This window comes from Thamnophis elegans, chromosome 9, assembly GCF_009769535.1.
Source record: "Thamnophis elegans isolate rThaEle1 chromosome 9, rThaEle1.pri, whole genome shotgun sequence".
Lineage (NCBI taxonomy): Eukaryota > Metazoa > Chordata > Lepidosauria > Squamata > Colubridae > Thamnophis > Thamnophis elegans.
In genome coordinates, this window is record NC_045549.1 from 62,862,259 (window position 1) to 62,890,176 (window position 27,918).

Sequence of the window (27,918 nt, forward strand, 5' to 3'; positions counted from 1 at the left end):
AAAAAATAGATACACTGTATTATTAGATATAGTAGAACCATCAAAAGAAGGGGGGGCGCGTTTAGGGGTGAGTAAAGAGACATTCCAGTTTAGAGTTTGGTCAGGGAAGGAAATATCTGAGGTTAAACCCTTTTGTCTATATGTGCCTTTTCCGAAGGGAGAGCAGAGAGTCTGGCAAGGTTCTTGTAATATAGGTGATCAACAATAAAATAAAACTTAACAGGCATATTCATCAGTGGTTCTGGCTGTTTGCATCTGTCATGAAGATATGTTTTCATTCAGTTTCTTAAATCTCCCTATGTACTTAAAAATCATATATATCTGTTCTGACCCCCCTCCTCCGTCCAGGAACAAAAGCCGAAACCAACATAAATGAGAAGGTTTCTTTTAATCAGTCAAGCCTCTCGTTGGCTGCAAGACACATAAACAAAGAGATAAACACTCTGGCAGCAAGTCTTACAAAACTTGGCAGCAATGCAAACAAGTTTCTCACAGCAAACCACTTATCCAAGTTGGTTTCTCGGAATCATGAACATGAACGAGAACGTTGACTTCTGCAACCAGGGCGTGGCACCAGCAGTCTCCTTTATACTCAGGAGAGGATCTTAATCAGCATCAGCTGCTCGTAATCACCTCCTGTAGTTATTTCATTGTTCTTTACGCCGAGTAGCCCTGCGCCTGCATGCATCCTGAAACAACTCCCAAATATTTTCCGAAACATTCCCTTTGATCCAATGCTCTGCCGCCACCTGGTGGCCAACCAGTCTCTCCTCGCCCTGCTCGGAGTCGACACCCTGTCCAGGGTCCTCCACCTCCTCCAAGGCCGACTCATAAGACCCCTCGCTGTCGGAGTCTGGCGGCAGTTCCAACGGCACCTGCCGGGCCACAACATATATCAATATTCTACAAGGATGGCAGGTAAAAAGGTGATATCAAGCCAACTTAATTTAATATCCAGGTGACTACATACAGAATTTTCTCGGCAAGAATACAGAAATGATCTGCCACTACTTTGTTTGGGCATATTATTTTCAATTTCTTATTCTACAGTACAGTCCTGAGATTTTTCTAGGTTTTTTTCTTATTGAGGTACTAATTTGAACTTTTTTACATCATTTCTTTAAGCTATGAAAAAAAGGGGGAGGGCAGCAAAACATTTTCTTCTAATGTTCAGTTGCTGACTGAAAGAATGAGAAATTGTCTTTGTTTTGAAAGGCATTTATCTCTAGGTAGACATATACACAACCATTTGCGAAATTTATTTGGTATAGTTAAGTAACCAATTAAAAGCTGGAAATTGCCTTAATTAATAAAAGTCGTCATAAATTTAAATCTCCAAACAGACTGAAATATTACTTTTTTTTACTGATACTGAAGTTGCATCCCTCTAGTATCTATTCAGGTAATCAACAAATAGAGTTGCCTTATTGGTGAGAAGGGCAGCATATAAATTTAATAAATAAATAATACTTTTTGGTTAATGAGCCATTGTGCTTTCATGTGTATATGCATTTTTAGTGCAGAGACTTCTTTTCATCACTGAAATCAGAGCAAACACAGAAATGGGTTGTATTTCTCTTAAAGTTGTATTATTTATTTTTATTCAAAGGAGACTTAGGCTTAGACTAACTTTATTCTCACTTTAAATGCACATTAATTGGCATACATTAAAATGAAATTTCATTGCATACACCTCTTAAAGAGTTACCACCATCAATATACGCCATATAGCAGGGTGGATAAAAATCATTTTAAAAAAATAAATAAATAGATTTTTTAAAATTTAAATCGGATTTTTTTTAATTAAAATTATTTCAATAAAATGCTTTTGGAGTAAAAAAAAATCTATCTAAAGTAGTTTTCTATTTAAGATACCTTAATAATTTAGTTTATTCAGCATGCAATGGAGCTTAATTATGTAGCAGGAGGCGGAATATTCTGCAATATTGGGACTGCCGGTGAGTCAACTGCAGCTCAGTGGAGAAACTTCTGCGGAACATAGTTGCTCTTTAAAAATTATGATTTAAATCAAGCCTTTTTACTAGTGATTTAAATCGTGATTTAAATCAACTGGATTTAAATCAAATCTACCCGGCTATTTAACCTTGACAGAATGAATGAATGAATGAATGAATGAATGAATGAATGAATGAATGAATGAATGAATATGAATATGAATATACCCACATACAGTAGAACCTCTGATCACAAATGCTTCTGACCACGACCAAATCAGGTTCCTACTAAAAAATTCACAATTCCCCCCCTCCCCGGCCGATTTCCCCTTCTGCATCATTTTTTTTTTTTTTTTTGTAAGCATCAAACTTCCAAAATTAAGTTCACGTCACGACCAAATCAGGTTGCGACCAAAGTTATGGAATGAATTATGGTTGTGACCATACTCTATATTATATGCCACAGAGGAACAATATAGTCTAATCCAGATGTATACAAGTACATGGTGAGAAAAATGAATCTTGTGAGTTAACCAAACGGAGGGCATAGGGAAGAAAGCTGTTGCAGAATCTGGTAGCCCTGTTAGAAATACTTTGAAACCTCCTCCCAGAGGGGAGCAACAGAAAAATAACATAGTAAATAAAAATGAAAATGAAACTAGACCTAATTCACACATCTGTAATTGCAATTAAAATGGAGCTTCACAGAATTAATACACAAAATGTGAATGTATTTTTATTTACCATAAAAACAACTATAGATGATCTGTTTTATCTTACTATATATCTTAGTATTTCAGGAAAATATTTATAAATGCTTTGCTATTTGGTTGAAGAAACTATATTTAAATCTCCTAATAGTTCCAACTTCTTTACAAGCTTTTGTTCTTCATGTTAAATTGGATCCTCTTTTCCACACAGAAATAGTTTTAAATGCAATATTATTTATTATTACAGCTTTATTGATTAGCCTGCAGGCCATATCAAAGCTATTATTTATTATTTATTTATTCAACCATTATTTAATTTGCATGGGTTGGTCATGCCAGCAGTTGACCTGGTAGTGAACAATACCAATTGTCAAACAAATTCTCATCATAAATACAAAAATACATGCCCAATGAAGGTATCATTATTGATGGTTGTTAACACAATTCAGGGATATGATTCTTCATAACGTTTGGGCCAAGAACCAAGTCTTGTGCCTTGCGAAAGGCGAGTAAAGTTGGAGGGAAGATTTTCTTTAGGCAGGCAATACAAGAGAATATCACACCTCCTGTCTGCCAGGCAACATTACCTGGCCAATTAGACCTGGAGCATGTCCATTCTGCCAGATGGAACTGGACAGGTATAAACACCTGGGAAAAAGATGGTCCCTCAGATAGGTTTGTATAATGTAACTGAGGAAATCACCAATCCTCTGGGGTAAACATTAAGCATTTTGTGCAGAGTCTGAGTAACATTTTTTTTTCAATTTGGTTCATACAGATATCATTCCAGGAGAGGTTTCTCTATGGGTAAATTAAAACCAGTCAACATATGTTCTAGTATTTGTTTCCTATGTGGGAAAAGCTAGGGAGATGGTCTGGAAGGGAATAGTCTGAAGCCATTACAAACACAATGGTAAAACCTTAAACCTTGGAAGATACTAAGAAACTTTGTTGACTTCTGGGTTCATTGAATAGCTGTCATCACATATGTATTTCTCCTCATAGTTTCTGGGCCATTCCAGATGTTCCAAGAGTTAAGTCAGGCTCCTGATAATTACTAAACCAAATTGGTTGTCATGTTCATAGAGCAGATGTCATTTTTTATACTTCATTTGAAACTTCCTGTCTATTAACAGCCATTCTTAAAAAAGAAAAGATGAAGATTAAATGCTAGAATTCCTCTTCTTTTATATTCTTGATGTTAAAGGTTTTGAAATACTGGTTTTGAACAATGATGAATAAAATTATATAAAACACATTAAAGTACCTTGCATTTTACCTTGTCTATTCATTACTCAAAACATTTTTTAAAGTATTTTGCAGAATAAAAATACCGTGTTAAAATAAGACAGGGTCTTATTTTCTTTTGACCCCTGAAATAAGTGTTTGGCCTTATTTTCGGAGACGTCATTATTTTTGAGGTGCAGGAGGCGGCGAGTGTGTCACCACATCGCTGCTGCTGTGTTGCAATATTTTGGGGGAGGGCTTATTTTAGCGCATGCGCTCAAAAGCCCAATTGGGCTTATTATCCGGGGAGGGCTTATTTTGGGGGAAACGGGGTAGCTTTAAAAAAAATATTATTTATATAACAGTGACGAGCAAGCAAAGCAAGCATTTCTAGTCCCAAAAGATTGAGGTGATAAGATAATGGCTTAGGAGAAATATCAACTTTTTTCTTAGAAAATAGAAATGTGGTAATTCTATAAAATCACTCCCTTTACTTTTTTAAAATCTACCTTTATTTTATTCAAAAAAGTTAAAACACAAATCACCAAAACAAAAATGTTAAAGGAATTTAAAAAACACAAAACAAACAAGACATTAAAAAGTCCAGATCAAATTGTTTCCCAGTTAGTATAATAAATCCATTCCCCTATCTCCTTAAGTCCACCTAAAGAAGGCCAATTTATCACTTATCCCCTAAGTCAGTTTTTTGCTGTTATATAACAATGCAGGCTTGAACTTCAGGGAGGCGTATGGGGTAGATTCAATTGTAAGTCTGTAAGGGCCATTGAATCTGCTGCTTTCAAATCAGATTCCTTTTGTGAGTTTCACTTACACAGTTACTTGCCTCTGAATATTTTCCACAGTCTTTATCAATTCAACAAACTTTTTTTTAAAAAAAGTTTTCAGCTAGGAATTACTTATTACCAAACAGTGTCTTTTTTGAGAGTTAGCCTCATCCTCTTGTCTCTAATCTGATATGCTGTTGTTCTATGTAGTAGATAAGAGAGTTCTTCAAAAGAGAATAAAAAAATAGACAGGGAAACAGAGAATATATGTTCTGGATATTTAAATACAAAATTAAAAGAAAAATTGAAAAAATAAGCTCCAAACTTTTTACAAATTGATAAAATACTAAATCTCTGTAGTGAATGTTCCAATAAAAATGAAAATAAAATAAAATAAAAACACTTTCACTATCAAGGAACACATCAAAAGCAAGTATTAATGAAAGCAGCCAAATAAATCAAAGAAAAAAAGCAAAAAGAACAAATGAAATCCAGCAAGGAGTATAAATAAATCAGTATTCAACTAGCCAGTTAACTTTTAAAGATTAAAAAAAAACCATAGCAAAACAAAGACTTTAAAAAATCAAGTTAAAAACAGGCTAGCTTATGAGAATGGTCTTCTGAGATGAAAACATAGCTAAAAGACCAGTGACATTCTAGGTGCTCCCACAGGGAACTTTCAGCCTTTCCTCCTTCCGGGTGGGCCCATAGTAGCAAAATCAGCAGATTGTCAACAGGAGACAAAAATCTTCCTACCGATCAGCAGCCATCTCGGGGAATCAAATCACAATCTCTCCTTTTGCAATGACAGTTTGTATGTAAGGTTTTTTTTCTTAATCTATCAACTATGCCTAATTATTTCCAATATATAATATTATGTTTATTGCCTTACATTTTAAACTCTTAATATTATCCTGTAATACAATTACTGTATGGACCATATATATTTTTAATACTTGTGCCACACACTCAAATTGAGTTTAAACAATGATCTGGAATTCAAGTTCTAATACTGACTGGATTCACATAACTTGTGGTGCTATTTGTTTCTCGTTTATTGTATAATCCAATATTGGCTAGTTTCATACAATGTACTAAAACCATAAATGTGTTTGATGGATTCCAATGTCTAGATTTGCCCAAAATTAATCGAACTATTTGCCAAAACCAATCAAATTATAATTTGACTCAATGCAGTGTATGAACAGGTTCCTTGAATCACTACTTCAGTGAATTACATAAAAGTGTTTTAAGCAAGATTGTTATCTTGTATTTATTGTTTCCTTATAATTTCTACTATAACTCATAAAAGGATAACTAACAGACACCTTACAAAGCTGCATTGTTTCAAATTTCCCTAGAAAAACCAAATTGTTGCACTTTTCTTGGAAAATGCACTCAAGTTACCATTGTAATTCTGTTCCTGAAGTCTGACAATTTACTGGATGTTCCTTTGTTTTATATAAAGGCCTAATATACAGTCAAGAATACTGATTGCAATTAATCTTCCTAAAGTAACAGATCATTTCATTAGTAGTGATGGCAGAGTGAGGATTCAGCTTTATTCACAATTATGAGATTTTAGGCAAACATGGTATAAAAAGAAAATCATATGGTAAGTTTCTTCATGGATATTGCTTTGTCAAAGCTGTGTCAAAGTAAGTGCAGAATACTTACTAACAGGTGAAAGCTATACTACCAACTTTTCCTTGAACACTCCAACTTTGTCCTGCCCCTTAACTCTACACTGGTTATGACAGCTGCTTTACAAACCCCAATGTCTTATTTTTCTTTTCGTCAGCTCAGCAAGGGTATAATTTTTGTGATTTTTATGGTACGTGAGACATAAGAGGAAGGACACAAAAAGAACACAACAGTCAATTAGAGATTAGAACAAAAAGAATACTAAACAATATTCTAGTACTGCTTTACAAAGTCTTAGTAAGACCACATTTGGAATACTATGTCTAGTTCTGGTCAATACAATATTAAAAATATTTTGAGACTCTAGAAAAAGTGTAGAGAAGAGCAACAAGAATGATTAGGGGACTGGACCAAAGACATATGAAGAATGGTTACAGGAATTGGATATGCTTAGTCTAATAAAAAAAAGGAATAGGGGAGACATGATAGCAGTGTTCCAATATATGAAGGACTCCTACAAAGATTTTTCCAAAGCACCAAAAGGCAAGAGGAGAAACAATGATTGGAAACTAACCAAGGAAGGAAGCAATCTAGAAATAAGGAAAAATTTCCTAACAGTAAGAGCAATCAACAAATGGAACAGATTGGCTTCAGAAGTTGTGGGTGCACCATTACTAGAGGCTTTCAAAAAGATCTGGACAACCATTTATCTGAAGTGCTATAGGATCTGCAGCTCAAGCAGGGGATAGGACTAGAAGACCTCCAATGTCCCTTCCAACTCTATTCTATTTTCTATATTCAGTATCAATGAAGTTTCAAAATTTTTGGCCACATATGATGCAGGTCCATTAAGTTTTTTTAAAAAAACATATACTATACAACACTTTTTTCCCAAAGATTGTACATTACCTCCCCAATCATGCCTTCAGTAAAGTCACATGAAGCCATAGTCATTCAACTAAATACAGAGCATATACAACTATAAATATATTCCAAGATGCTTCTGCACAGAGCAAGAGTAAGGGCCAAAGAAAAAGATTTAGCCAAAGCCAACATTTAGCTGGCTGTGCCTCTCAAACATATAGTTTAAGAAAAACTGGTAGAGAATAAATTATAATTCAGTAGTACATTATGTTGTTTACATTTATTTTTCATCACAATTAAGCATAAATTGAAAATTATTAAGAATTTAATTCCTCTCTAATACACATAGTGTCCATCTCCCAAAACATGTCTATATAACAGATTAAAATGTACAATGATTGCCCTAATATTCTTGGAATCAAATAGAATTAGAATGTTCCACAGATGAATTTATCATACAACATAATTTCCTTAGCTAAGATGCAAGATACAACCTCTTTCTAAATGACGAAACTGTAATTCCTCTTTTGCCATTATTTATTCTATTCTCATAGGAAAGTAGCACTGTTGCCCCCTTTACTTTCAGAAAGCTGAAAGAACCAAGTGTGTTTCTTTAATTTTCAAAATACATCATATTTAAGAATCAATGAGGAAACCAAATTATGTTAGCTACTGGATAATGAAGATCATTAATTTTAGCTTGCAAAATATACCATCCATTAAGCAACTGTTCATCCTAAAGGCTTATTAGTGCAATAGCAAAATTACATCCATTAATAGAGGTTGTTACACTGCATCAGCTGCATTTCTGGCCTCCCATCTACATCAGAAGATGCAAATCTGTTCCAATTTCAGGATTCAAAATATTCTCTTCTATAAATATAAGAATTTATAAATAATTAAATTAACATAGTACATGATCTATAACTTAGCCAAAAATTAGATCAAAGATAGAAATGTTATCTCCTACTGTGTTTCCCCGAAAATATGACCTGTCCCGAAACTAACGCCTTCCCACACTTTTTCGCGTGGGCAAAAATATAAGCATACCCCCAAAAATAAACCCCCTGGACAACCTCCCTCTCCAGCCACGCAGAGCACCGCTCACCGAACTAGTGGTATACCGAAGGCGCCAAGCCACAGGAGCTGGGGGGGGAAGGCGCTCACGTGGTTTGCCACCTTCGGGATAAGACTAGGTTGGGAGTGGTGTTCTGCCTGGCTGGAGGGGGGAGTTGCCAGGCGGCTGCTTCCTCGTGTACAGGCTCCTGAAGAGCCAGGCACAGCCTCAGGGGCGAAACAGCCATGAGGTGACCATGCTCACGAGCAGCCACCCAGCAAATACCCTCACCAGCCAGGCAGAGCACATTCACTAACCTAGGGGGTATCACTAAGGCGCAAAACCACGTGATGCAAAGCCACGGGGTGCTCTGCCCGCTCCCCAGCTCCCATGGCTTGGCACATTCGGGATACCCCCTAGGTCAGTGAATGGACTCTACCCGTCCGGAGAGGGGATTTGCTGGGCAGCTGCCCGTGAGCGTGGTTACCTCATGGTTGCTTCGCCCCTGAGGCTGTGCCTGGCCCTTCGGGAGTCTGCTCGCAAGGGAGCAGCTGCCCAGCAACCCCAAAACAATAAGCCCTCCCTTATAATAAGCCCAAGGCCATATTTTGTGGGGCAAAAGAAAATAAGATCCTGTTGTATTCTGGGGGGAAACATGGTATACAGAGATATATACAGGTAGTCTTCAAGTTAAAACTACCATTGAGCCAAAAAATTCCAGTGTTAGGTGAGACAGTTGTTAAGTAAGTTTTGCCCCATTTTACGACTTTTCTTGCCACAATTGTTAAGTGAATAATTGCAATTCTTCAGGTAGCAATATGGTTGTTAAGCTAAACTAGTTTCTCCTTTGACTTTGCTTGTCAGAAGGTCAGAAAAGGTGGTGATTGCAACTGTCATAAATATGAATCAGTTGTCAAACATCTGAATTTTGATCATGTGACCATGAGGATGCTTCGTAAGTGTGAAAAACGATCATGTCACATTTTTCAGTGCCATTGTAACTTTGAATGGTCATTAAATGAACTATTGTAAGTCAAGGACTTTCTGTATTAGGACAAGAGAGGTACACTGACAAATAGACACTGATAAAAGTCAACATCAGCCATATGCCTGGGCTGGCTTGAACCTTGACTCAAAAAATGAATCCATTTTCTGAAAGATTCTCTGTAAATTAATTGCTTAGATAAAGCCCTAGATCATTGATGGCGAACCTTTTCGGCACCAAAAAGGGAGTGTGCATGCTCATCTGGACTGCAACCCGGAAGAGGAGCTGCCCAGGGGGCATTCGCACGCTGGAAAATGAACTTCCGGTTTCCGGCTCGCATATGCGCACCAGCCAGCTAGTCTTCCGGTTACTGGTGTGCATGCGCACTTGATGATCAGCTGGCGGGCATGCATGCTCACATTGGAAAACAGAAGACCAGCTCTTCCAGTTTCCAGCACTGCTGCAAGCAGGGAGGCCAGATGATCGTTACGCGCACATGCACGCCAGAAACCCGGAAGAGGAACAGGCAACGCTGTGCGTGCCAAGCGACATGGCTCTGGGTGCCACTTCGGGCGTGCGTGCCATAGGTTTGCCATCACGGTCCTAGATACTCATTCTAGCATGTTCCAATCTCTCAATTCTTTCTTTTCTTTTTGAAAATCTAAGACCGTCAAAACCTCTGAATTGTATATGGGCTTCCACAAGAAGCCAGTAGAAAAAAGGTCCGTAGTTTAACATTATTTGAGTGACACTCGCTCAGTCAATCATCATAATTGGCAGCCTCTGGTTTATAGTGATTCTGCTTTATTGCATGGATCAAGATCTAGGCTTACCGTAAAACCTGAGATGAATGTGAATATGGACTACATAAACGCTGCATGCAGAGCCCTGTGTTGAATGCAGGTAGAAGTTAATGCAATTTTTTTTTACATATCATGGATCCTATCAAGAACACATATGCTTGAAAAAGGCCATTTCCATGCAAATCCCTCAACTCTAAAAGATGAATTCTGGCAACCTGAATTATTTTCATGGCAATATTTGATGTACATACCTTAACTACACAAAGCTGCTTTTCTTCATTCAATATCTGTTTGACTTACATTTCCCATTCTGTAGTCACCATTACCAAGCTTTCTAAATCTAACATTACTAGTCAAGCAAACAAAGAATAAATAATATGGTTTCAATTCAGACATTAAATTTAAAAGAAAAGAAGATAATTCTTAGGAATCTAAGTATTGAAGCCCTATTACATTTGGAGTTTCATACAAACTACCCCACATTCTCTGCTGCAACTACCCATTTGTACATTAGAAAGCTATTTTTAGTGGCTGTGGTTTATTAGGCACAGATGGCAAAAGTCAATTCCAATAAGAGTAAAGACATAAGACACACTAATGATGTGCAGCCATATGCACTGAATAACCTATGGCAACTTTAAGAAAGATTATGGATTTACAGAAAGACAGTAAAGGCAAGATAAAAGAGTTAGCTGCTTTACCTGAGCTTACAAGGCCAGCCTACAGCCTAGCATGTTAACACTTTTCTATCTTTGAAATATCCAGCAGTTTAGCTAGCTTTGCTTAACTAAACACTATCCATGGGTAAATAAAATATCACTAAGTAACATATTTTCTTACTTGCTTTTTAAAGTAGTCCAACCTAGAAATTACTCCAAACTTCACCTCAGTTTCTTGACACTGAATTAAATTAGTTTAAGAATCATTAAACCATGGAATTGTTGATAAAGTATTGTATAAGACTCCAAATTATTTATCAAAATTATAACATTTCTAGATAAATACATGGAATGGGTCCTGTTTTCAAAGGTACTACTTATTTACATCTTACAGAATCTCTCCTCTGTTTTATCAATTCAGAAACAGCACTGCCGCTGAACGAACTATGAATTTTATATTACACGTCAAAAGCACAAAGCATTTGAAAAACTCTGCCAAGAAAAGCTGAGTTTTAGCATTTCACAAGTCTGTATCTGCTTGGCAGGCACTGATGGAAGGAGGGCATTCTCCTCCAATTTGTTTCTGAAGAGAAGAAAAGAGTCTATATAGATCGATCTCCCCTGCCAGAAAACAGCAGGCTTTGGTTACTGCTGCTGTTCATTTTGTCATTTCCAATCACAGAATCAAAAGAGTCGTCAATAAGGTTAAAAGAATTTTTGATCTTATGGTTCCTTTTAGAATACACATGATTTCTTTAGCAGGTGGGCAATTACAGGGAAGTGACACAACTGAGAATGTTAGCAGCTACGACTTTAGTTCAGAAGAGAAATAACTAAGAAGAGTGATTACTTCTAAAGAATTCTACAAGAATATAACAGAACGGTGACTAGAATTTTAAAAATGGACCTGTCCTTCATAAAGCAGTCAAATATTGTGGCATTTTACAATGTGCATGTTAGAATTTTCATGTTACAGTAACAGCAAATAATATAGCAAAAATTGTGCTGATGTAGGGATCATTTTGATTCAAGGTGTTGAATATCCAAATGAAGGAGTGAAGCCGGGGAATAAAGGCTTCACTCAGGTCCACCACCAAGGCGGCAAAAATAGTTTGTTGTGATTGGCTAAGCCAACCGACATTTCCCTATGAAAGGGCAAGCTGTCAGAGAGGCAGTTGCTGAGTTATTGCTTGTTGCAATAATGGGTTTGTAGTCAAAAGATCTGCCTCTGGCTCTTCAATTGACCACTCAACCCAAGGAGTCTTGAAATTTCAGGAACTTATTTTCATAAACACTGAAATCCATGTGTAGGAAAAACTACTAGTGCCGGTTCACTGACAAAACCGCAAAGCCCTTATCTGCACCGACATAAGCGCAGAGGGCAAATCCGCGCCGTCCGAAGTGCTAAGGAAAAAGGCGACCCTAGCGCGACGACATAACCGCGGAGGGCAAATCCGCGCCTTCCGAAGCATTCAGCACCCTACCCTAACCCTAACCCTAACCTAACCCTAAACCTAACCCAAACCTAACCCAAACCTAACCCTAAACCTAACCCTAACCCTAAACCAAACCCCTAAACCTAATCCTAACCCTTACCTTAATTTAAATCGGCTTTCTCCTGCCACGCTGTTTTAAAGCACCCTTCTGTCGCCGTGCTGTTGTCGCCGCGGTGATGATGTCGCGGTGATGACGTCGCGGTGATGACGTCGTGGCTTTAGCGATGCGGTTTTGTCGCCGCTATTTTGATGAGCTCGGTTTTGTCGGGCCACACTAGTGCCAACACCTATGGTTTTTTGAAAGAATGCAAAAAGTTCTTCTCCATGAAAGTGAGCCAAAAATATGGGTTGAAAAATTTTAAGGAGCAAACTTAGCGCCTTAGGTTTTTCAGTGATGAGAGTGCCCTGGGGGGCATAAATGAGCTCACTGGAGCAGTGCATGTTTTAAAATCCCTACTCGAAATTCAGAGAACCTTCTTCTGTCAGAGGCCATTTGGAATCATTTCCCCTCAAGATTTCCTCCATTCTAGAGGGGAGGAAGGTAACATCCTGAGTTGCATAGTGTATCAGTTTAACAAAAACTATTTTCTTTTATTCAATCTTGTCCAAAAAGCATCATTTTACTTGTCTACACACAGTTGTAGGAAGTTTTTCTGCTAGAAAAATGAATTATTTTAGGAAATATTAATATTATTCTACATAACAAAGATCTATGTCCTTCAGGCAGAGCCATAATAGGAATCCCAAAGCCGTTTCATTACATCATCACCCAGCAAAGGCTTAACCAAGCTTGGGATTCAAAAGACAGACAGCCTACAAAGTTAGCTAAGACCCCCACTCCCTGGGAGTCTGACCACCAATCAGAATACATTTCTTACACAGGAACAGGAAGCTCCAAGATAGGGCCCAAGAGAGGGTATAAAACTCGGGCTCTCTCAGTATCTCTGCCCTTTTTCTTCAAGATCTTCAAGGCATGTAATCCACCTTTTCCCCAGGACCTCAAACCATGTAGTCCTGTCCACCCTTAAAACCATCTTTCCAAGCAGCCACCACATTTCCAGTGCATTTCTCCCCACTTGGTACTGAATCCAGAAGGACATTTCTTCCAACACAGTTATATGGAATAATTTTCTAAAAAATCCCAAATTTCAAATGTGTTCTCTTCTGTCCCTCCAAGCTGGTGTCTTCTAGATTTTGAAAGTTCAAACCTCATAAGTGTACCGTCAAGCAGCATGAAGAATGGAATAGTATTAATTCTTTTGTTCATCATAGCAGTAGTGTTTCATTTGTTAACCTGATCAAAATACTGTAAGGGAAATCATAAAGTCAACAAGATTTTGTGTTTTTCTAGCAATGTCTCCTTAGAAAAGCTTCCTTTAAACTTAAAACCAATACAATAAACCAACCTTACAATAATGCAATAGTCTTTAAGGTTTTTTTTTTTTTTGAACAATTAGATGTTTGATACAAAACAAAGTTTGGGCCACAATGATACAGTGGTTAGAGTGGAGTACTGCAGGCTAGTTCTGCTGATCACCAGCTGTCAGCAGTTCAAATCTCACCAGGCTTAAGGTTGGCTCAGTCTTCCATCCTCGGTAAAATGAGGACCCAGATTGTTGGGGGCAATAAGCTGACTCCGTAAACCGCTTAGAGGGGGCTATAAAGCACTGTAAAGTGGTATATAAGTCTAAGTGCTATTGCTATTTTGGCCACCATAAATATTGGGTTTGTGGGAGTGGAGAGTCATGGGAAAAGTGATAAACATTTTCACAGGCTATTAAGCTTGAAAGTTAGCATGGTCCTGTAGAAGAGAGGAGGACCCCAAAGCATTGTGAAAAACGGGTGCTCAGGGGTGGGCTTTAAGAAAACCATGTGAACATGGTTGGTATCAACTTTACATGGCCTGTCGTTTCCAAATTTTCTATCACTTACTTGGCAACAACAAATGGGAATTTACTCAGTTTATAAATGAACTAATAAACAATATCTGATTGAGACTATGGAGCTGAAATGAGCAGTTAGACAACTGTTAAAATAGGGAGTACTTGCAATAATTGTGTTAACCATAAAGAAAGATCTGTATAATGAAATTTGATTTTGTCTGCTAAAGGTAAAGGTTTCCCTCGCACATATGTGCTAGTTGTTCCTGACTCTAGAGGGCGGTGCTCATCTCTGTTTCAAAGCCGAATAGCCAGCGCTGTCCGAAAATATCTCTGTGGTCATGTGGTCATGACTAAATGTTGAAGGCGCACAGAACGTTGCTACCTTCCCACCAAAGATGGTTCCTATTTTTCTACTCCCATTTTTACATGTTTTCCAACTGCTAGGTTGGCAGAAGCTGGGACGAGTAACTCACTCTGTTACACGGGATTTGAACCACCCAACTGCCAACCTTTCTGATAGACAAGCTCAGCATCTTAGCCACTGTGTCCCTTATTTTTTTGTCTGCTAGTGGGTTGTAAATTGTCCCTCAAGCATGATTTAAGCATAGGAAAGGCTTTATTAGAATATTGCTTATTTTTTAAAAAAAAATTAAGTTGGAAGGAGGACACTAAAAAGGGTTATCCAGGCAGTCTCTAAGAATCAAATATATTTATTTATTATTTATTTATTTATTTATTTATTTATTTATTTATTTATTTATTTATTTATTGAATTTATAGGCCGCCTAATCCAGAAGGACTCCGGGTAGCTTACAAAGAAGAGGAAGAAAAGAAAAAGAAAAGAAAAAAGAATAGTTTAACATTCACAACACACATTCGTTCTAATCGGGGCTGGACCTTAACAATAAGGTCAACAGCCCCAGGCCTGCCGGAACAGCCAGGTTTTAACAGCTTTCCTGAAGGCCGTGAGAGTGGGCAAGGCCCGGACCTCTGGGGGTAGCTGATTCCAGAGGGTCGGAGCAGCCACAGAGAAGGCTCTTCTCCGGGGACCCATCAGCCGACACTGAGTGGCTGACAGCATCCGAAGGAGGCCCAATCTGTGGGATCTTATCGGCTGTTGGGATGTATGTGGCAGTAGGCGGTCTCGCAGATACGCTGGTCCTAGGCCATGTAGGGCTTTAAAGATAATTGAATGAAAGAAAAAATAACGAAGTTCCATGGGATTTTACTCTACAGCAGCCATGTGTCTAAGCATCTGAAGATGAAGTATTTAACCCTTTCAGTGAGAAATTCTTGCCCATCTGAAATGTCATTTGATGATTTTCTATACAAACATATTTGTGGCATGCATGATGATTAAGAGCAAAGCATTCAGAGAGGACAAATTTAAGCAGACAAATTAGTATCAAGTAAAAGAGTTAAATAGCCCTACTTTTCTACTGTTAATTGAATTATAGTTTAGGATTTTTTTCAATATGTTTGCATATATTATATTAAGTCATACAAGCAGTTGGTGGGTTCAGATATGTGAAGCCAAAAACAAACAATTGTGATTTATAAACCATGATTTATGGATTACTATAATTTTTTTTTAAATGTGTATCAAAAGACACACTACACTTTATATAACACACACCTGTATTTAAACCCCTGCTTCATTCAGCCCATCTATTTTCTTTAATGATCACCTCATGTCATTGGGACACGGTGGCTCAGTGGCTAAGACACTGAGCTTGTCAATCAGAAGGTTGGCAGTTCAGCAGTTCGAATCCCTAGTAATGGAGTGAGCTCCCGTTACCTGTCCCCACTTCTGCCAACTCAGTAGTTTGAAAGCATGTAAAAATGCAAGTAGAAAAATAGGGACCACCTTTGGTGGGAAGGTAACAGCGTTCCGTGTGCCTTCGGTGTTTAGTCATTCTGGCCACATGACCATTGAGATGTCTTCGGATAGCGCTGGCTCTTCGGCTTTGAAACTGAAATGAGCACCGTCCCCTAGAGTTGGGAACAACTAGCACACATGTGCGAGGGAAACCTTTATCTAAGCTGCACAAATTCAGTCAGTGATACTTATTCATGATCAAGTGATTTCGCATACTGTCTCTTAGCACACTAACCAGGATGGCAGGCTAAGTGATGAGATCAGCAGGAAAGAAAGAGTCTTTTTGCTGGCTGACATAGTCAAATATTAAAATCTAATCTAAATCATTATTAAGCCTGTGTGAAGCTTAGATTTGCTCTGTTTTGTTCCCCCAAAGTCCATATTGTTTCTTATCATATTTCCATATTTACAAATGATAAAAAGAAATGTCTGTATACATGCTGTGCTTGAACAGAAATCTCATTTGCTTTTTTGAAAAATGAAGGACTCTAAGAAGAAGTTGTAAAATAGAATATTGCAGCTTTTTCATAACCTTCTTCAGCTCTTGGGAAAATTGCAGTCTTCCAAGCTTTACAAGGACACCTTGAGAGACAATCAGGCACACAAAGCCCCCCCCCCCCAAAAAAAAAATCCTGATCGAAGCAAAAGGTCCACTTTGCACCTCAACATACTGTATATCCCATAATATTTTAGCTTTAAAGCTTTCTATACAAACATGTGAAAGAGATGCCTTGTTCCATCTTTTCTCAAGAAAGCAATACCCCTTGGAAGTTTGTGCAGCCCTAAAAATATATCCTGCCAACAAAACTGGCTATGGTTTTTCCAGTTGTAATGTATGGCTGTGAAAGTTGGACCATATGGAAGGCTGAGCACCAAAGAATTGAGGCCTTTGAACTAGGGTGCTGGAGAAGACTCCTGAGAGTCCCTTGGACTGCAAGGCGATCAAACTGGTCAGTCCTAGAGGAGATCAACCCTGACTGCTCTTTAGAAGGCCAGATCCTGAAGATGAAATTCAAATAATTTGGCCACTTAATGAGAAGGAAGGACTCACTGGAGAAGAGCCTAATGCTGAGAAAGATTGAAGGCAAAAGAAGAAGGGGATGACAGAGAATGAGATGGCTGGATGGAGTCACTGAAGCAGTAGGCATGAACTTAAATGGACTCCAGAGGATGGTAGAGGACAGGAAGGCCTGGAAGAACATTGTCCATGGGGTCACAATGGGTCAGACATGACGTTGCAACTAACAAAAAAAAATATCCTTTAAATCCTATACTTTTCTCTGTTTCTCTGTAAGACAAGTTTTATGTCAGAGTATATTAAACCACTTCCATAAAAGTGAAAATAAGCATTCAAACAGGTTTTACCAAATATTCTTTGGAATGAACTTGTTTTAGTGGATATAATATTAATTATTCAACTAGGAAATCCAATGCCAATCTAATAAACCAGGAGAAGTTACAACAAATGTTAAATAAGTTAAGGTTATGAATAGTCATTACTGAACTGCTCTCAATTCCCTGCTATTGTGTTCTAAATCACTTTTGGAAAGCTGAGTCAATGAGCCAGAAGTTAGGGTCATTATGTGATACATAAATCAATCTTGTCAGTTAATTCCCGAGTTAAGCCTTTAAATACTGCTTTTCACATTAGAAGAACTTGTCAAAGGCTTTTCCTTTATTTTACAAAAATCATGCTTGAAATACAATTTACCACTATGCAAGAAAACCTAAATAATCACAGCACTTGAATGAAGTTAAACTGCATGAGCAGGCTGCAACAACATACAGCAGGAAAAACAATTTAATAGAGAAAACAACATTTCAAATATTAACTGCTATTAGAATCAGAACTTAAATAATTTCCAAAATAACCCTTTTAAATTAGCATGGTGTCTCCCATTGGGGGCACCTCAGAAATATTACATCGCTAAGGTCAGTATTTGAAACCGGAAAGGGTCAAGAATTGAAGCATATCTTCAAGCTGCAAAGAGGCAGAAAGGCTGAATTAGTCACACTGACAATCACCATTTCTTACTGCTGAAACAATCTTATTTTCCGACTTAAATGTTTTTTAAAGATGAGATTAGCAATAAATCCAGATATTAGTAAGTATAAATAAGACTCTTGGGGTTTTTTTTTCTGATGTGGGATCAATGTCTTTAACAACTTCATGATAATGAGAAATTTAAAAAGTTATATATCAAGGTATACCTGCTGAATTTGGATAGGAAAGTTAGGCAACAAAGATAGGATAGGGAAGTTACAGTGGTGTAGGAAGTTATCACCCAGACATCTCCCAGAAAAATGAAATATCCTAGGAAATATCGAAAAGGCAGAATATTTCTCCGGATGTGAAAAGAAAGAAACATGTTTTAAAAGACAGCTTCCTGCCCATCCCTACTTTGTTAATGAGCCATTAAAGCCTGAGCTAGTCCACTTTACATAATAAAGACTTCTCCCCTTCAGCTACAGGAAAGCATGATAATATTGGCCCCAACTGACCACATGGCATCTGAGAACTCAACCAAACCTGGATTCAAAACACAGCCTAGAGAGTTGCCCCTGCTTGGCCCCATGGGACTCTGACAACTAAACAGAATACATTTCTTACACGGGAACAGGAAACAGAAAGGTGGGACTGAACAGGTTATAAAAAGCCTAGCAAGCACCTCCCTCATCCCTTCTCTTCTTCTCCACAAACACTGAAGCATGTGATCACCTTTTCTGTTCAAAACTCAAGCCATGTGGTCCTGTCCACCAATAAACCATCTTTCCAAGCAGCCTCCATGTCTCCAGTGTCTTTTTCCCCACTTGGAGCCGAACTCAGAAGGACATTTCTTTCATCAGTGGTAAAAAACATAGCTTGGGGACAGAAAATCATGGAGGAAATCTACGTAGTCACTTAAGAGTTGCCACCAACTTGATAGCACGTAATCAAACAATCAATCTGTTATAGGTTAATATAGTAATAAAGTATTTGATTTATTTGTTTCTACAATTGATAGATTTGAGATGTTATCAGAAGATGAGTTAATATCATTAGAATAAATGTTTACTCATGTATTGACCTAGTACATTTCAAAGACAGTTATTCTAACTTTTTACTGAACGACTGAATGAAGTTATAAAAATATTTATAGAATATCATATTATCCATTCCAAACCAGATAAGGGGTGGGTTTCAACCGGTTCGCGGCGGTCCCTGCGATCCGGTTGGTCGCCGAACCCGGAAGTAAGTAACTTCCGGGAACGGCGAAGCCCCCCCCTGCGCCCGCGCGCGCCCGCGCACCCACTCCTTACCCAGTTTTGCCGAATTCTGCGCTTCCACGCATGCGCAGGACGCATACAGCGCCTGCGCGATCCTCCAGGAGCAGCTGGAGCATCGCACAGACGCTAGTACGCATGCGTGCGCCGCATGCGCGAGGACGCCGCCGGCCTCGTTCCAACCGAACCGGTTGGAACGGGGCGAGAAACCCACCCCTGAACCAGATATATGTCCCACTGACATTAGATGGGCTTAATTTCAAGTAAACACCTAGAGTAAATACCACAGCTTTTACAGTTTTAATTCCAGTTAAATACGGCAATTTAAGCAGATAAAGGGATTTTTTTAAAACAAAAGTTGGAAGAAGTTTCCTCCAGTCCTTTTTTTTTTTAAAAAAAATCAGATATCTTCAAGATTATCTATTATAAGAATGATATTTACAATCATCATGCAAGAAACATGATTGCATACACACATTTAGAAGCAAAACAGCCTAACATCTGAGTGAATACAGAATTCTCATGACATAAGGCAAAAAAAAACCAACCCAAACTCCAGCCTAAAGTAATTGTGTACATTTATGGTGAAACATCAAGTTCATTCTAATTCTCCTCTATAGAATCCAACATTTATAAATTAGGCAATGTTTGATTTCATACTGCACCCTCATTCAGATCAACAACTTTTGAATAGGGTTAGCACACAATTTATATGCTGTTAAAGTTTATATACACATCAATCTCTCTTTGGCCAATTGCTCTGGTCTTCCATACAATAACATCAGCTCATAATAAACAGAATGGAAAGCATGTAACTTCATACTTTTAAAAGCATGTAACATACTTTTTAAAAAAGTATCTTAACTGACCTTTCATATTATTTATTTCATAAATAAGAATGCTTAGTGCCAAAGTATTAGCATCTTAAGAAATACAAACCATTCTTTTTGAATTATCTGTAAAAAAATATCGTAGCTCAGTGTTTGCTAAGATTTGAAATTTATGAACAATTGTATTATTTTTTAAGAGAGTGCTATGGATTAAAATCCCTCTCTAATACTTTTGTCTGATAGAAATAAGTGCAAACTATTACAAAGTTTGTGATGACTGGGGTAACAATCAATGCACTCACTTATCACTCAATATCAGTACATATCAGGAAATGTGTACTCATTACTTGACAGACTAAGTAACAAAATCCATTTGAACATCTTTAAAAAAAACAGATTAAGGAAAACACTGATAACAAACACCAATTTACTAATTTGGCGCTCAGATGCCTTTTCCACTGAATTCACTGTGTCTCCTGGTAGCAAGCAGAAAATCAAAGTGACAGTCCTAGAAATTAATAAGTAAAGGACATATTCTGTAGCAGAGCAGGTTTCCAATTAATATTTCATATTCTGCAACCAAATAGCTAAAAAAATGGCTATAAAAATGATTTCCATAAAATGCACACCATTTTCCATGACTATAAACTTGAGATACCATGATATGGCCTAGGTTTATCCTCATCTCCATGAACAAATCTTTGTTTCTCATATTTTCTTTCATCAAATAGTATCTTTTGCTATTTTTGTAGCTACCAGGATATGTCAAAAGCCAGCACAAACTTCCCTTAGTTGAACTTTCCCCCAAAACACAGATTCTGAATTGATGCAGTCTTGAGCTCCTGACAACCTATTGAGCAGAAACCAAAATGCTGGCTGGTGGATTAAAGAAACATCAACTGAAATGCCAAGGGAGCCCCATATGTAGATGTTCAAGAAAAGTGAAAAAATTCTCTTAAGAAAATATTAGGGTCTCAAGAGCAGACATTAGCATCAGTGTGCACTAGAGTATGGAATCCCTGCATTTTTAAGATATTCAACGAGGAAGAACATTAATCACTTTATGAATGCAGCGTTATTATTCACAGTAAATATAAATAATACAAATAGCAAGCTTCTGGACACGTGCGCATGTGCGGGTTTGGAATGGCGACCGGGCTTTTTCGCTCCACATTAACTTGGCGAAAAAGCACCAGGAAGCCTCCAAACGGACCGCAAAAATTGTTGGGAACAGCTCCTGGGAGAGCCCAAGAGCTCCGGAACCCATAGGACCCGCTGAAATCCGGAGGCTCGCATTTTTACTACAGCGGCAGCCCGGGCTACCCAGCTGTGCGAGGACGGCGGCGACGGCGGCGCGCGGCGGTGAGAGCGGCGCGCGGGCGTTCGGAGCCTGTTCGGAGCCTCCCCTACCACTTTACCATCTTTGGTCTTTTCTGGTAGCTCCTGGTGCTGCTGGTGAGCCCCCTGGCCAATTACCTGCTGGCCCCTGGTCCTAGCAGTCATCCCAGAGCAGCGGAACAGCGGCTGCTGAGGCTGGAAGGGAAGCGTGGAGGAAATGGCGGCGCCAAACAGCTGACTCACAGCACTCATTTTTACATCCTCCTCTCCGGCCAGCTTGCTGACTATGCTGGAGCTGAGTGGTTGTGACTGAGATTGTGAGTCTTGGTAACTAGTGAGCTGAGAGGGGTGAATCTTCAACTTAGTTTATTTTAAAGAAGGGGGCTGTCGGAAGCTGTTGGAGGCTGCACTGAATCTGCAGATTGAATGGACGTGCTTGCTATTGCCCTAGACGCCCCCCCCCCCTCGGATCTATTTCTGCTCACTTTATTATCCGTTACCTATTTTTACTATTTATCATCTGCTGTTTTACTATTTATCATCGTTATAGCCCCCTCCGGACCTAACTCCCTGCTCACCTAATCATTAGGAGGAGTGGGACTGTGGCCAATCGGCAGGGAGAAATAGAGGATGGCGACTGCAGGGATAAGAACTGAACCCCGAGAATACCAGCATTTTTCCTTCCATTTGCAAGAGCGGTGCAAGTTAGTCTCGAACTCTGGTCTCCTACATTGGGGCCCTTATATATCTTTGGGAAAGAGACTCTCGAATATACAGCCCGCTAACCTCCACCAGTGGGGCAAGACTATACGGATGCCGTTTACGAACTTTGGAGCTCTATACTCAATCTTGTTTGTCTACAGCCACCTTATATACTACGTACTTTTGACTTGGTGGCTAAGGACAGTTCCCCAGGACATAAGAAGGGAGAGGAGCAGACCATCGCTTCCTCCACTGTTTCCATATTATTATATACTATAACTGCGCAATTTTAAATAGAATGTTGAGTGTATGGGAGTTGAATGGAATTGAATGAATGGCCCACTTTTAGTAATTGTTACCTCTGTATTTTATATGTTTTAAATTTTTATGTGGGAATTGTTAGAGTGGATAAATGAGAATGTTTGACTCGGAGGACCTGCTGGGGAAGGCGGGAGGAACCGGGGTGGTTGGGGGGACCATGGACATGGGAGTGGGTCGGAGCATAGCGGTCGTGACAGGGAGAGGCAGATACGGCGGGGACCTTAGGGCTGGCCATTATCGGGGAAGGAGGGTTCGCTACATTACAGAGATCCCTCCTTCCGGCCCTAGGAGTCCCACTCCAAGACCAGATGGCGCGAGTAGTCAGGACCCTGGTCTCAGGCTGTTGTCGCTAAATGCCAGGTCTGTTGTTCACAAAGCTCCCCTCGTCCGGGACTTAATTGTTGACGAGAGGGCAGACCTGGCATGTATTACTGAAACCTGGCTGGGCACAGAAGGAGGAGTCCCCCTTGTAGAGATGTGCCCAGAGGGATTTCAGGTGCTTCATCAGCCGAGAGCCCAGGGAAGGGGTGGCGGTGTGGCTATTGTAATCCGGGAATCTCTGTTACCTCGTAGGGTCCCTGCTCCGGAGCTTGTCGGGTGTGAGTCCCTGCTGATAAAGTTGGACCTCAAGGGTCAAGTGGGTTTGCTGCTAACGTACCTGCCTCCCAACTGCGTTGCAGCATCCCTCCCCTCGCTCCTCGAGTCAGTAGCCGAGCTGGCAGTTGAGTTCCCCAGGCTTATAGTTCTGGGGGACTTCAATTTGCCATCGCTCGGTGAACGCTCTGATGGGGCGCAGGAGTTCATGGCTTCCATGACAGCCATGGGCTTGACCCAAGTAATTCGGGGCCCAACCCACGCAGCGGGTCACATGCTCGACCTCGTATTCCTCTCGGAGCAGTGGATGTGTGATCTTGGTCTGAGGGGTAACGAGATCATACCCCTGTCGTGGTCAGACCATTGCCTACTGAGGCTTGACTTCCGGAGGCCAAACCCCCACCGTAGGGAGGAGGAACCGACCAGGTGGTTCCGCCCCAGGCGACTTATGGACCCTCTGAGGTTCCAGACGGAGCTTGGGGTTATTCCTGATACCCTCGCCCACAGTTCGGCGGAGACTCTGGCCGCCGCTTGGCACTCGGCGGCGTCGGAGTCTCTCGACCGGATTGCGCCACTACGGCCCCTCCGGGTCAGTGGATCCCGGAGAGTTCCCTGGTTCACCGAGGAACTCCGGGAGAAGAAACGCCGGAGGAGATGCCTAGAGCACCAGTGGAGGTCCGACAGGTCCGAAGCAAACCGAGCACTCTTAACTACCTGCACCAGGGACTATGTCCGAGCATTAAGAACTGCAAAAAGATCATATATTTCTTCCCTGGTTGCGTCCGCCGAGTCGCGCCCAGCCGCCCTGTTTAGGATAACCCGCTCCCTCCTTAATAGGAGGGAGGCGGGAAACCCCTTGCAGGGTAGGGCTGAGGACTATGCTCAATTCTTGGCGGACAAAGTAGCTCGGTTTCGATCGGACCTGGACTCCACCGCAGTAGATCCAGCTGAGACACAGGAGGACTATTTGCCACATCAGCTCTGGGTTGAGTTCCAGGAAGTTGCCTCTGGGGATGTGGACAAGGCCATCCGAGCTGTAAGCGCCTCCACTTGTATTTTGGACCCGTGTCCCTCCTGGCTGGTGGCTAACAGCAGGGAGGTGACACATGGCTGGATCCAGGCGGTTGTCACCGCCTCCCTTCGGGAGGGGCACTTCCCCGCCGTACTCAAAACGGCGGTGGTGAGACCCCTCCTGAAGAAACCATCGTTAGATCCAGCCATTTTAAACAACTTTCGTCCTGTCTCCAACCTTCCCTTTATTGGGAAGGTTGTTGAGAAGGTGGTGGCCTTTCAGCTTCAACGGACCTTGGAGGAAGCTAGCTATCTTGACCCCTTCCAGTCCGGCTTCAGACCTGGTTACAGCACAGAAACCGCTTTGGTCGCATTGACCGATGATCTCTGGAGGGCCAGAGATGGAGGCTATGCGTCCATCCTGGTTCTCCTTGACCTCTCAGCGGCTTTCGATACCATCGACCATGGTATCCTTCTGCGACGACTGCGGGAGGTGGGAGTGGGAGGCACTGTTCTGCGGTGGTTCTCCTCCTACCTCTCGGACAGGTCGCAGTCGGTGTTAGTCGGGGGGCAGAGATCGTCCCTGAGGCCCCTAACATGTGGGGTACCTCAGGGTTCGGTCCTATCACCCCTACTATTCAACATATACATGAAACCGCTGGGCGAGATCATTCGGAGGCACGGTATAAAATACCATCAATATGCGGACGATACACAATTGTATCTGTCCGCCCCGTGCCAACTCAATGAAGCGGTGGACGTGATGAACCAGGGGCTGGAGGCCGTTAAGAACTGGATGAGTGTTAACAAACTGGTACTCAACCCGGATAAGACCGAGTGGCTGTTGTGTTTCCCCCCCAATAATTTGGCTAATATACCAACACTTAGGCTGGGGGGTCAAATTCTATACCCCTCAGATAGGGTCCGCAACTTAGGAGTCCTCCTGGATCCACAGCTGACTCTTGATCACCAGCTGTCGGCTGTGACCAGGGGGGCATTTGCCCAGGTTCGCCTGGTCCGTCAGTTGCGGCCCTATTTAGATCGGGGGGCTCTCACAACAGTCGCTCGAGCCCTTGTGATCTCTAGACTGGAATACTGCAATGGGCTCTACATGGGGTTGCCCCTGAAGTGCATCCGGCGACTACAGCTAGTCCAAAATGCAGCCGCGCGAGTGATAGTGGGCGCACCGCGGTTCGCCCACGTTACACCTGTCCTCCGCGAGCTGCACTGGCTACCTGTTGGTCTCCGGGTGCGCTTCAGGATACTGATGACCATCTTTAAAGCACTCCATGGTAGTGGATCTGGGTACTTGAGAGACCGCCTTCTGCCGATTACCTCCCTAAATCGACCAATTAGATCGCACAGACTGGGCCTCCTCCGAATTCCATCTGCCAGTCAATGCCGACTGGCGACCACACGGAGGAGAGCCTTTTCTGTTGCTGCCCCGACCCTATGGAACGAGCTCCCCATGGAGATCCGCACCCTCACCACTATCCAGACCTTCCGCGCAGCCCTCAAGATCTGGCTCTCCCAGCAGGCCTGGGGATAGGCTCCTAATTACCCGCCCGAGTGTTTGTTTGATTGCTGAATGAAAGTTGGGTTTTATTATTTTTCTGTTGTTCACATATTGTTTTGTTTTGACCTTGCACTTCCCCTCCCCTGTGGTTGTAAGCCGCCCTGAGTCCCCTCAGGGAAAAGGGCGGCATATAAATCCCAATAAATACCTAAATACCTAAATTCTTCTCCAAGAACAGCTTAGAAAAAAACTATAAAGACAATGTCAGGGGTTTGGGCAGGTATTTTTAAAAGAGAAAAACAGAAACATCAATTCCTTCCAAACAACTACTTTCTAAACAACACAGGGCATGCAATTCAGTCAGAATAAAGTGTTAGTACAATAAATATCATATTCCTCCCAGGGTGAATTCAGTCTGAGGCTACATCCGATGTGAACATATGTGGGCATAAATTTCAATGAATAATTAATTCCAATTAAAACACGTAGAGCTCAGGCTGCACAAGTCAAGTTATGCCTTCAATATAAACTTGCAAGAAAGCATTTGAATGGTTCAGAAACTAGTAATTTAACCTGTTTTTGATTAGTATAAAAATGGGGGAAACACTTTCCTTTCTTTTCAGTAGCTGCACTGTTCTGAACACTTTAAAAGTATACAATACAGTGTACTTAATATGCCTAATTAAAAATAGATGAAGCAAGCAGATAGAAAATGGCTTACAGTGCTTTCCAATTCACAACAGTTTTGTATCCCATCTTAATTCTGTCATTCATTGAGAAGCATTTTACACACTGGCTGAACTTCTTGGCTTTGGCCCTTCTAAGCAGGCCAAATTAAGCATCAGCTGTTAACACTGTTGCATGCATGGATGAAACTGCTTTCAACTTTCCTTACTTTTTTTCCCATGAGGCTGAACATTACAGTAACCCACATTTAAACACGGAGTCCTATGGCATGAGAAAACTGGCAGTAGAAAACCAATTATTATATATGTATATACCATGATGGAACATGACAAACAAGCAGACTCAAAAAGCTTAATTCATTTCCATCCAAAGGGGTTAAAGTGTTCTTCTATCCACTCTTCCTAGACTAATGAAGAAAATAACCCTTATTTTCTACCCTGAAAAGGGTTGTTCTCCCTCACCATTGGCCTATTTTTGCTTGGGGGCCATGTTTTTGTAGCATGCTGAATACTCTTTTTTTCATTCCCACCCCCCCTTGCAGCAGTCTTTCATTCCCTGGACCTCTGAAATGCATATATAGCTCTTCTCATACAGTACATTTCTCACAAGCAGGCAAAAAAGATTGGAAATCTACTTTCCTCCCCCCCCCCGCACTTTTCCTCGGTGCTATTTAACACATCACCATCAATCAAAGGTTTTTTATTCATTCGTGGACACTGAAGTCCTCCAAAGTAGCATTGTCTCTTTTCATTCCCTTTTTTTAAAGGGTTCCATTAAGCCATAAGATCGATGCCTGCCTTCTTGATACATTACCTAGAGAAAGATTGGGGGCAGGGAGGGGGGCAAGGATGATGCACTTTTGCAACTCCAGCTACGGGAAAACAAATATAAAAGAGAACAACTTTTGTCGTCCCCCCCCTCCTTCTTTTAATACTCCATACCTGCCCCATTTCCCACTGCCTCCCCAGTGGGAAAAGTTGGTCGCTGCACAGGGCGCCTAATAGGAGGTCTAATTTTGGTCCTAAAATAAACTCGATCTGCAAACACAGAATTGACGAAGGGTGGTTATTGTGGGGGGGACAGCAGCCCTGCTGGATTCATATAGGAGAGAAAGAGACCAAGCCGGAAAACTTCCCCTCCTGCAGCAGGTAAGCAGCGGGGGGGGGGGGGGAGCAGGAGGGCAAAAACAGCAAGAAAGCCAGAGCACCCAGAAACCCCGGGAGGGCTTGCTCAGCTCACACTTACGTCTCGGAATTTGTTCCACTGTCCGACCTCCTTGTCGTACTGGGAGATGGTTGTAAGCCATTGCTTATCATCCAGGAAATTCCCGCTGTCTGACCTGCCTCCGGCTCCCGTCGCCGCTGCAGCTATGGACCCCGCCGCCGCCACGGCTGGATTGCACCAAGCGGCTGCCCACACGCAGGCGAAGGCTGCTACCTTGAACATCTGGGTGGGCAGAGAGAAACAAAAAGGGGGGTTAGCCCCCCCCCAAAAAAAACAAGCCCTTGGGCACCGCGAGGGGCCCTCCCCAACCGAACCAGTTGGTGAGAGTGAGAGCGCTGCTAGTCTACGGCAAACGGGAGAAGGCGGCGAAGCATTCCCTTCCGAGGAGTCTCTCCCTACGGCAGAAGAGTTGTGGGGTTTTCTTTTTTTTTTCCCTTGAAGGGAAGAGTAGTTATCTCCCCCACCCCCATAAAATAATAATAAT

The 27,918-nt window shown here is 41.0% G+C and overlaps 1 protein-coding gene across 1 annotated transcript in view; it reads right to left on the reverse strand.

Moving 5' to 3' along the window:
- Window positions 1-27,683, reverse strand: part of SPOCK3 (SPARC (osteonectin), cwcv and kazal like domains proteoglycan 3) — a 145,394-nt gene extending 117,711 nt beyond the window's left edge. Inside the window, 1 exon segment of the mRNA XM_032223656.1 lies at window positions 27,456-27,683. Coding sequence (XP_032079547.1) covers window positions 27,456-27,656 — 201 coding nt within the window. The 5' untranslated portion in view covers window positions 27,657-27,683.
- Window positions 27,684-27,918: the final 235 nt, after the last annotated feature.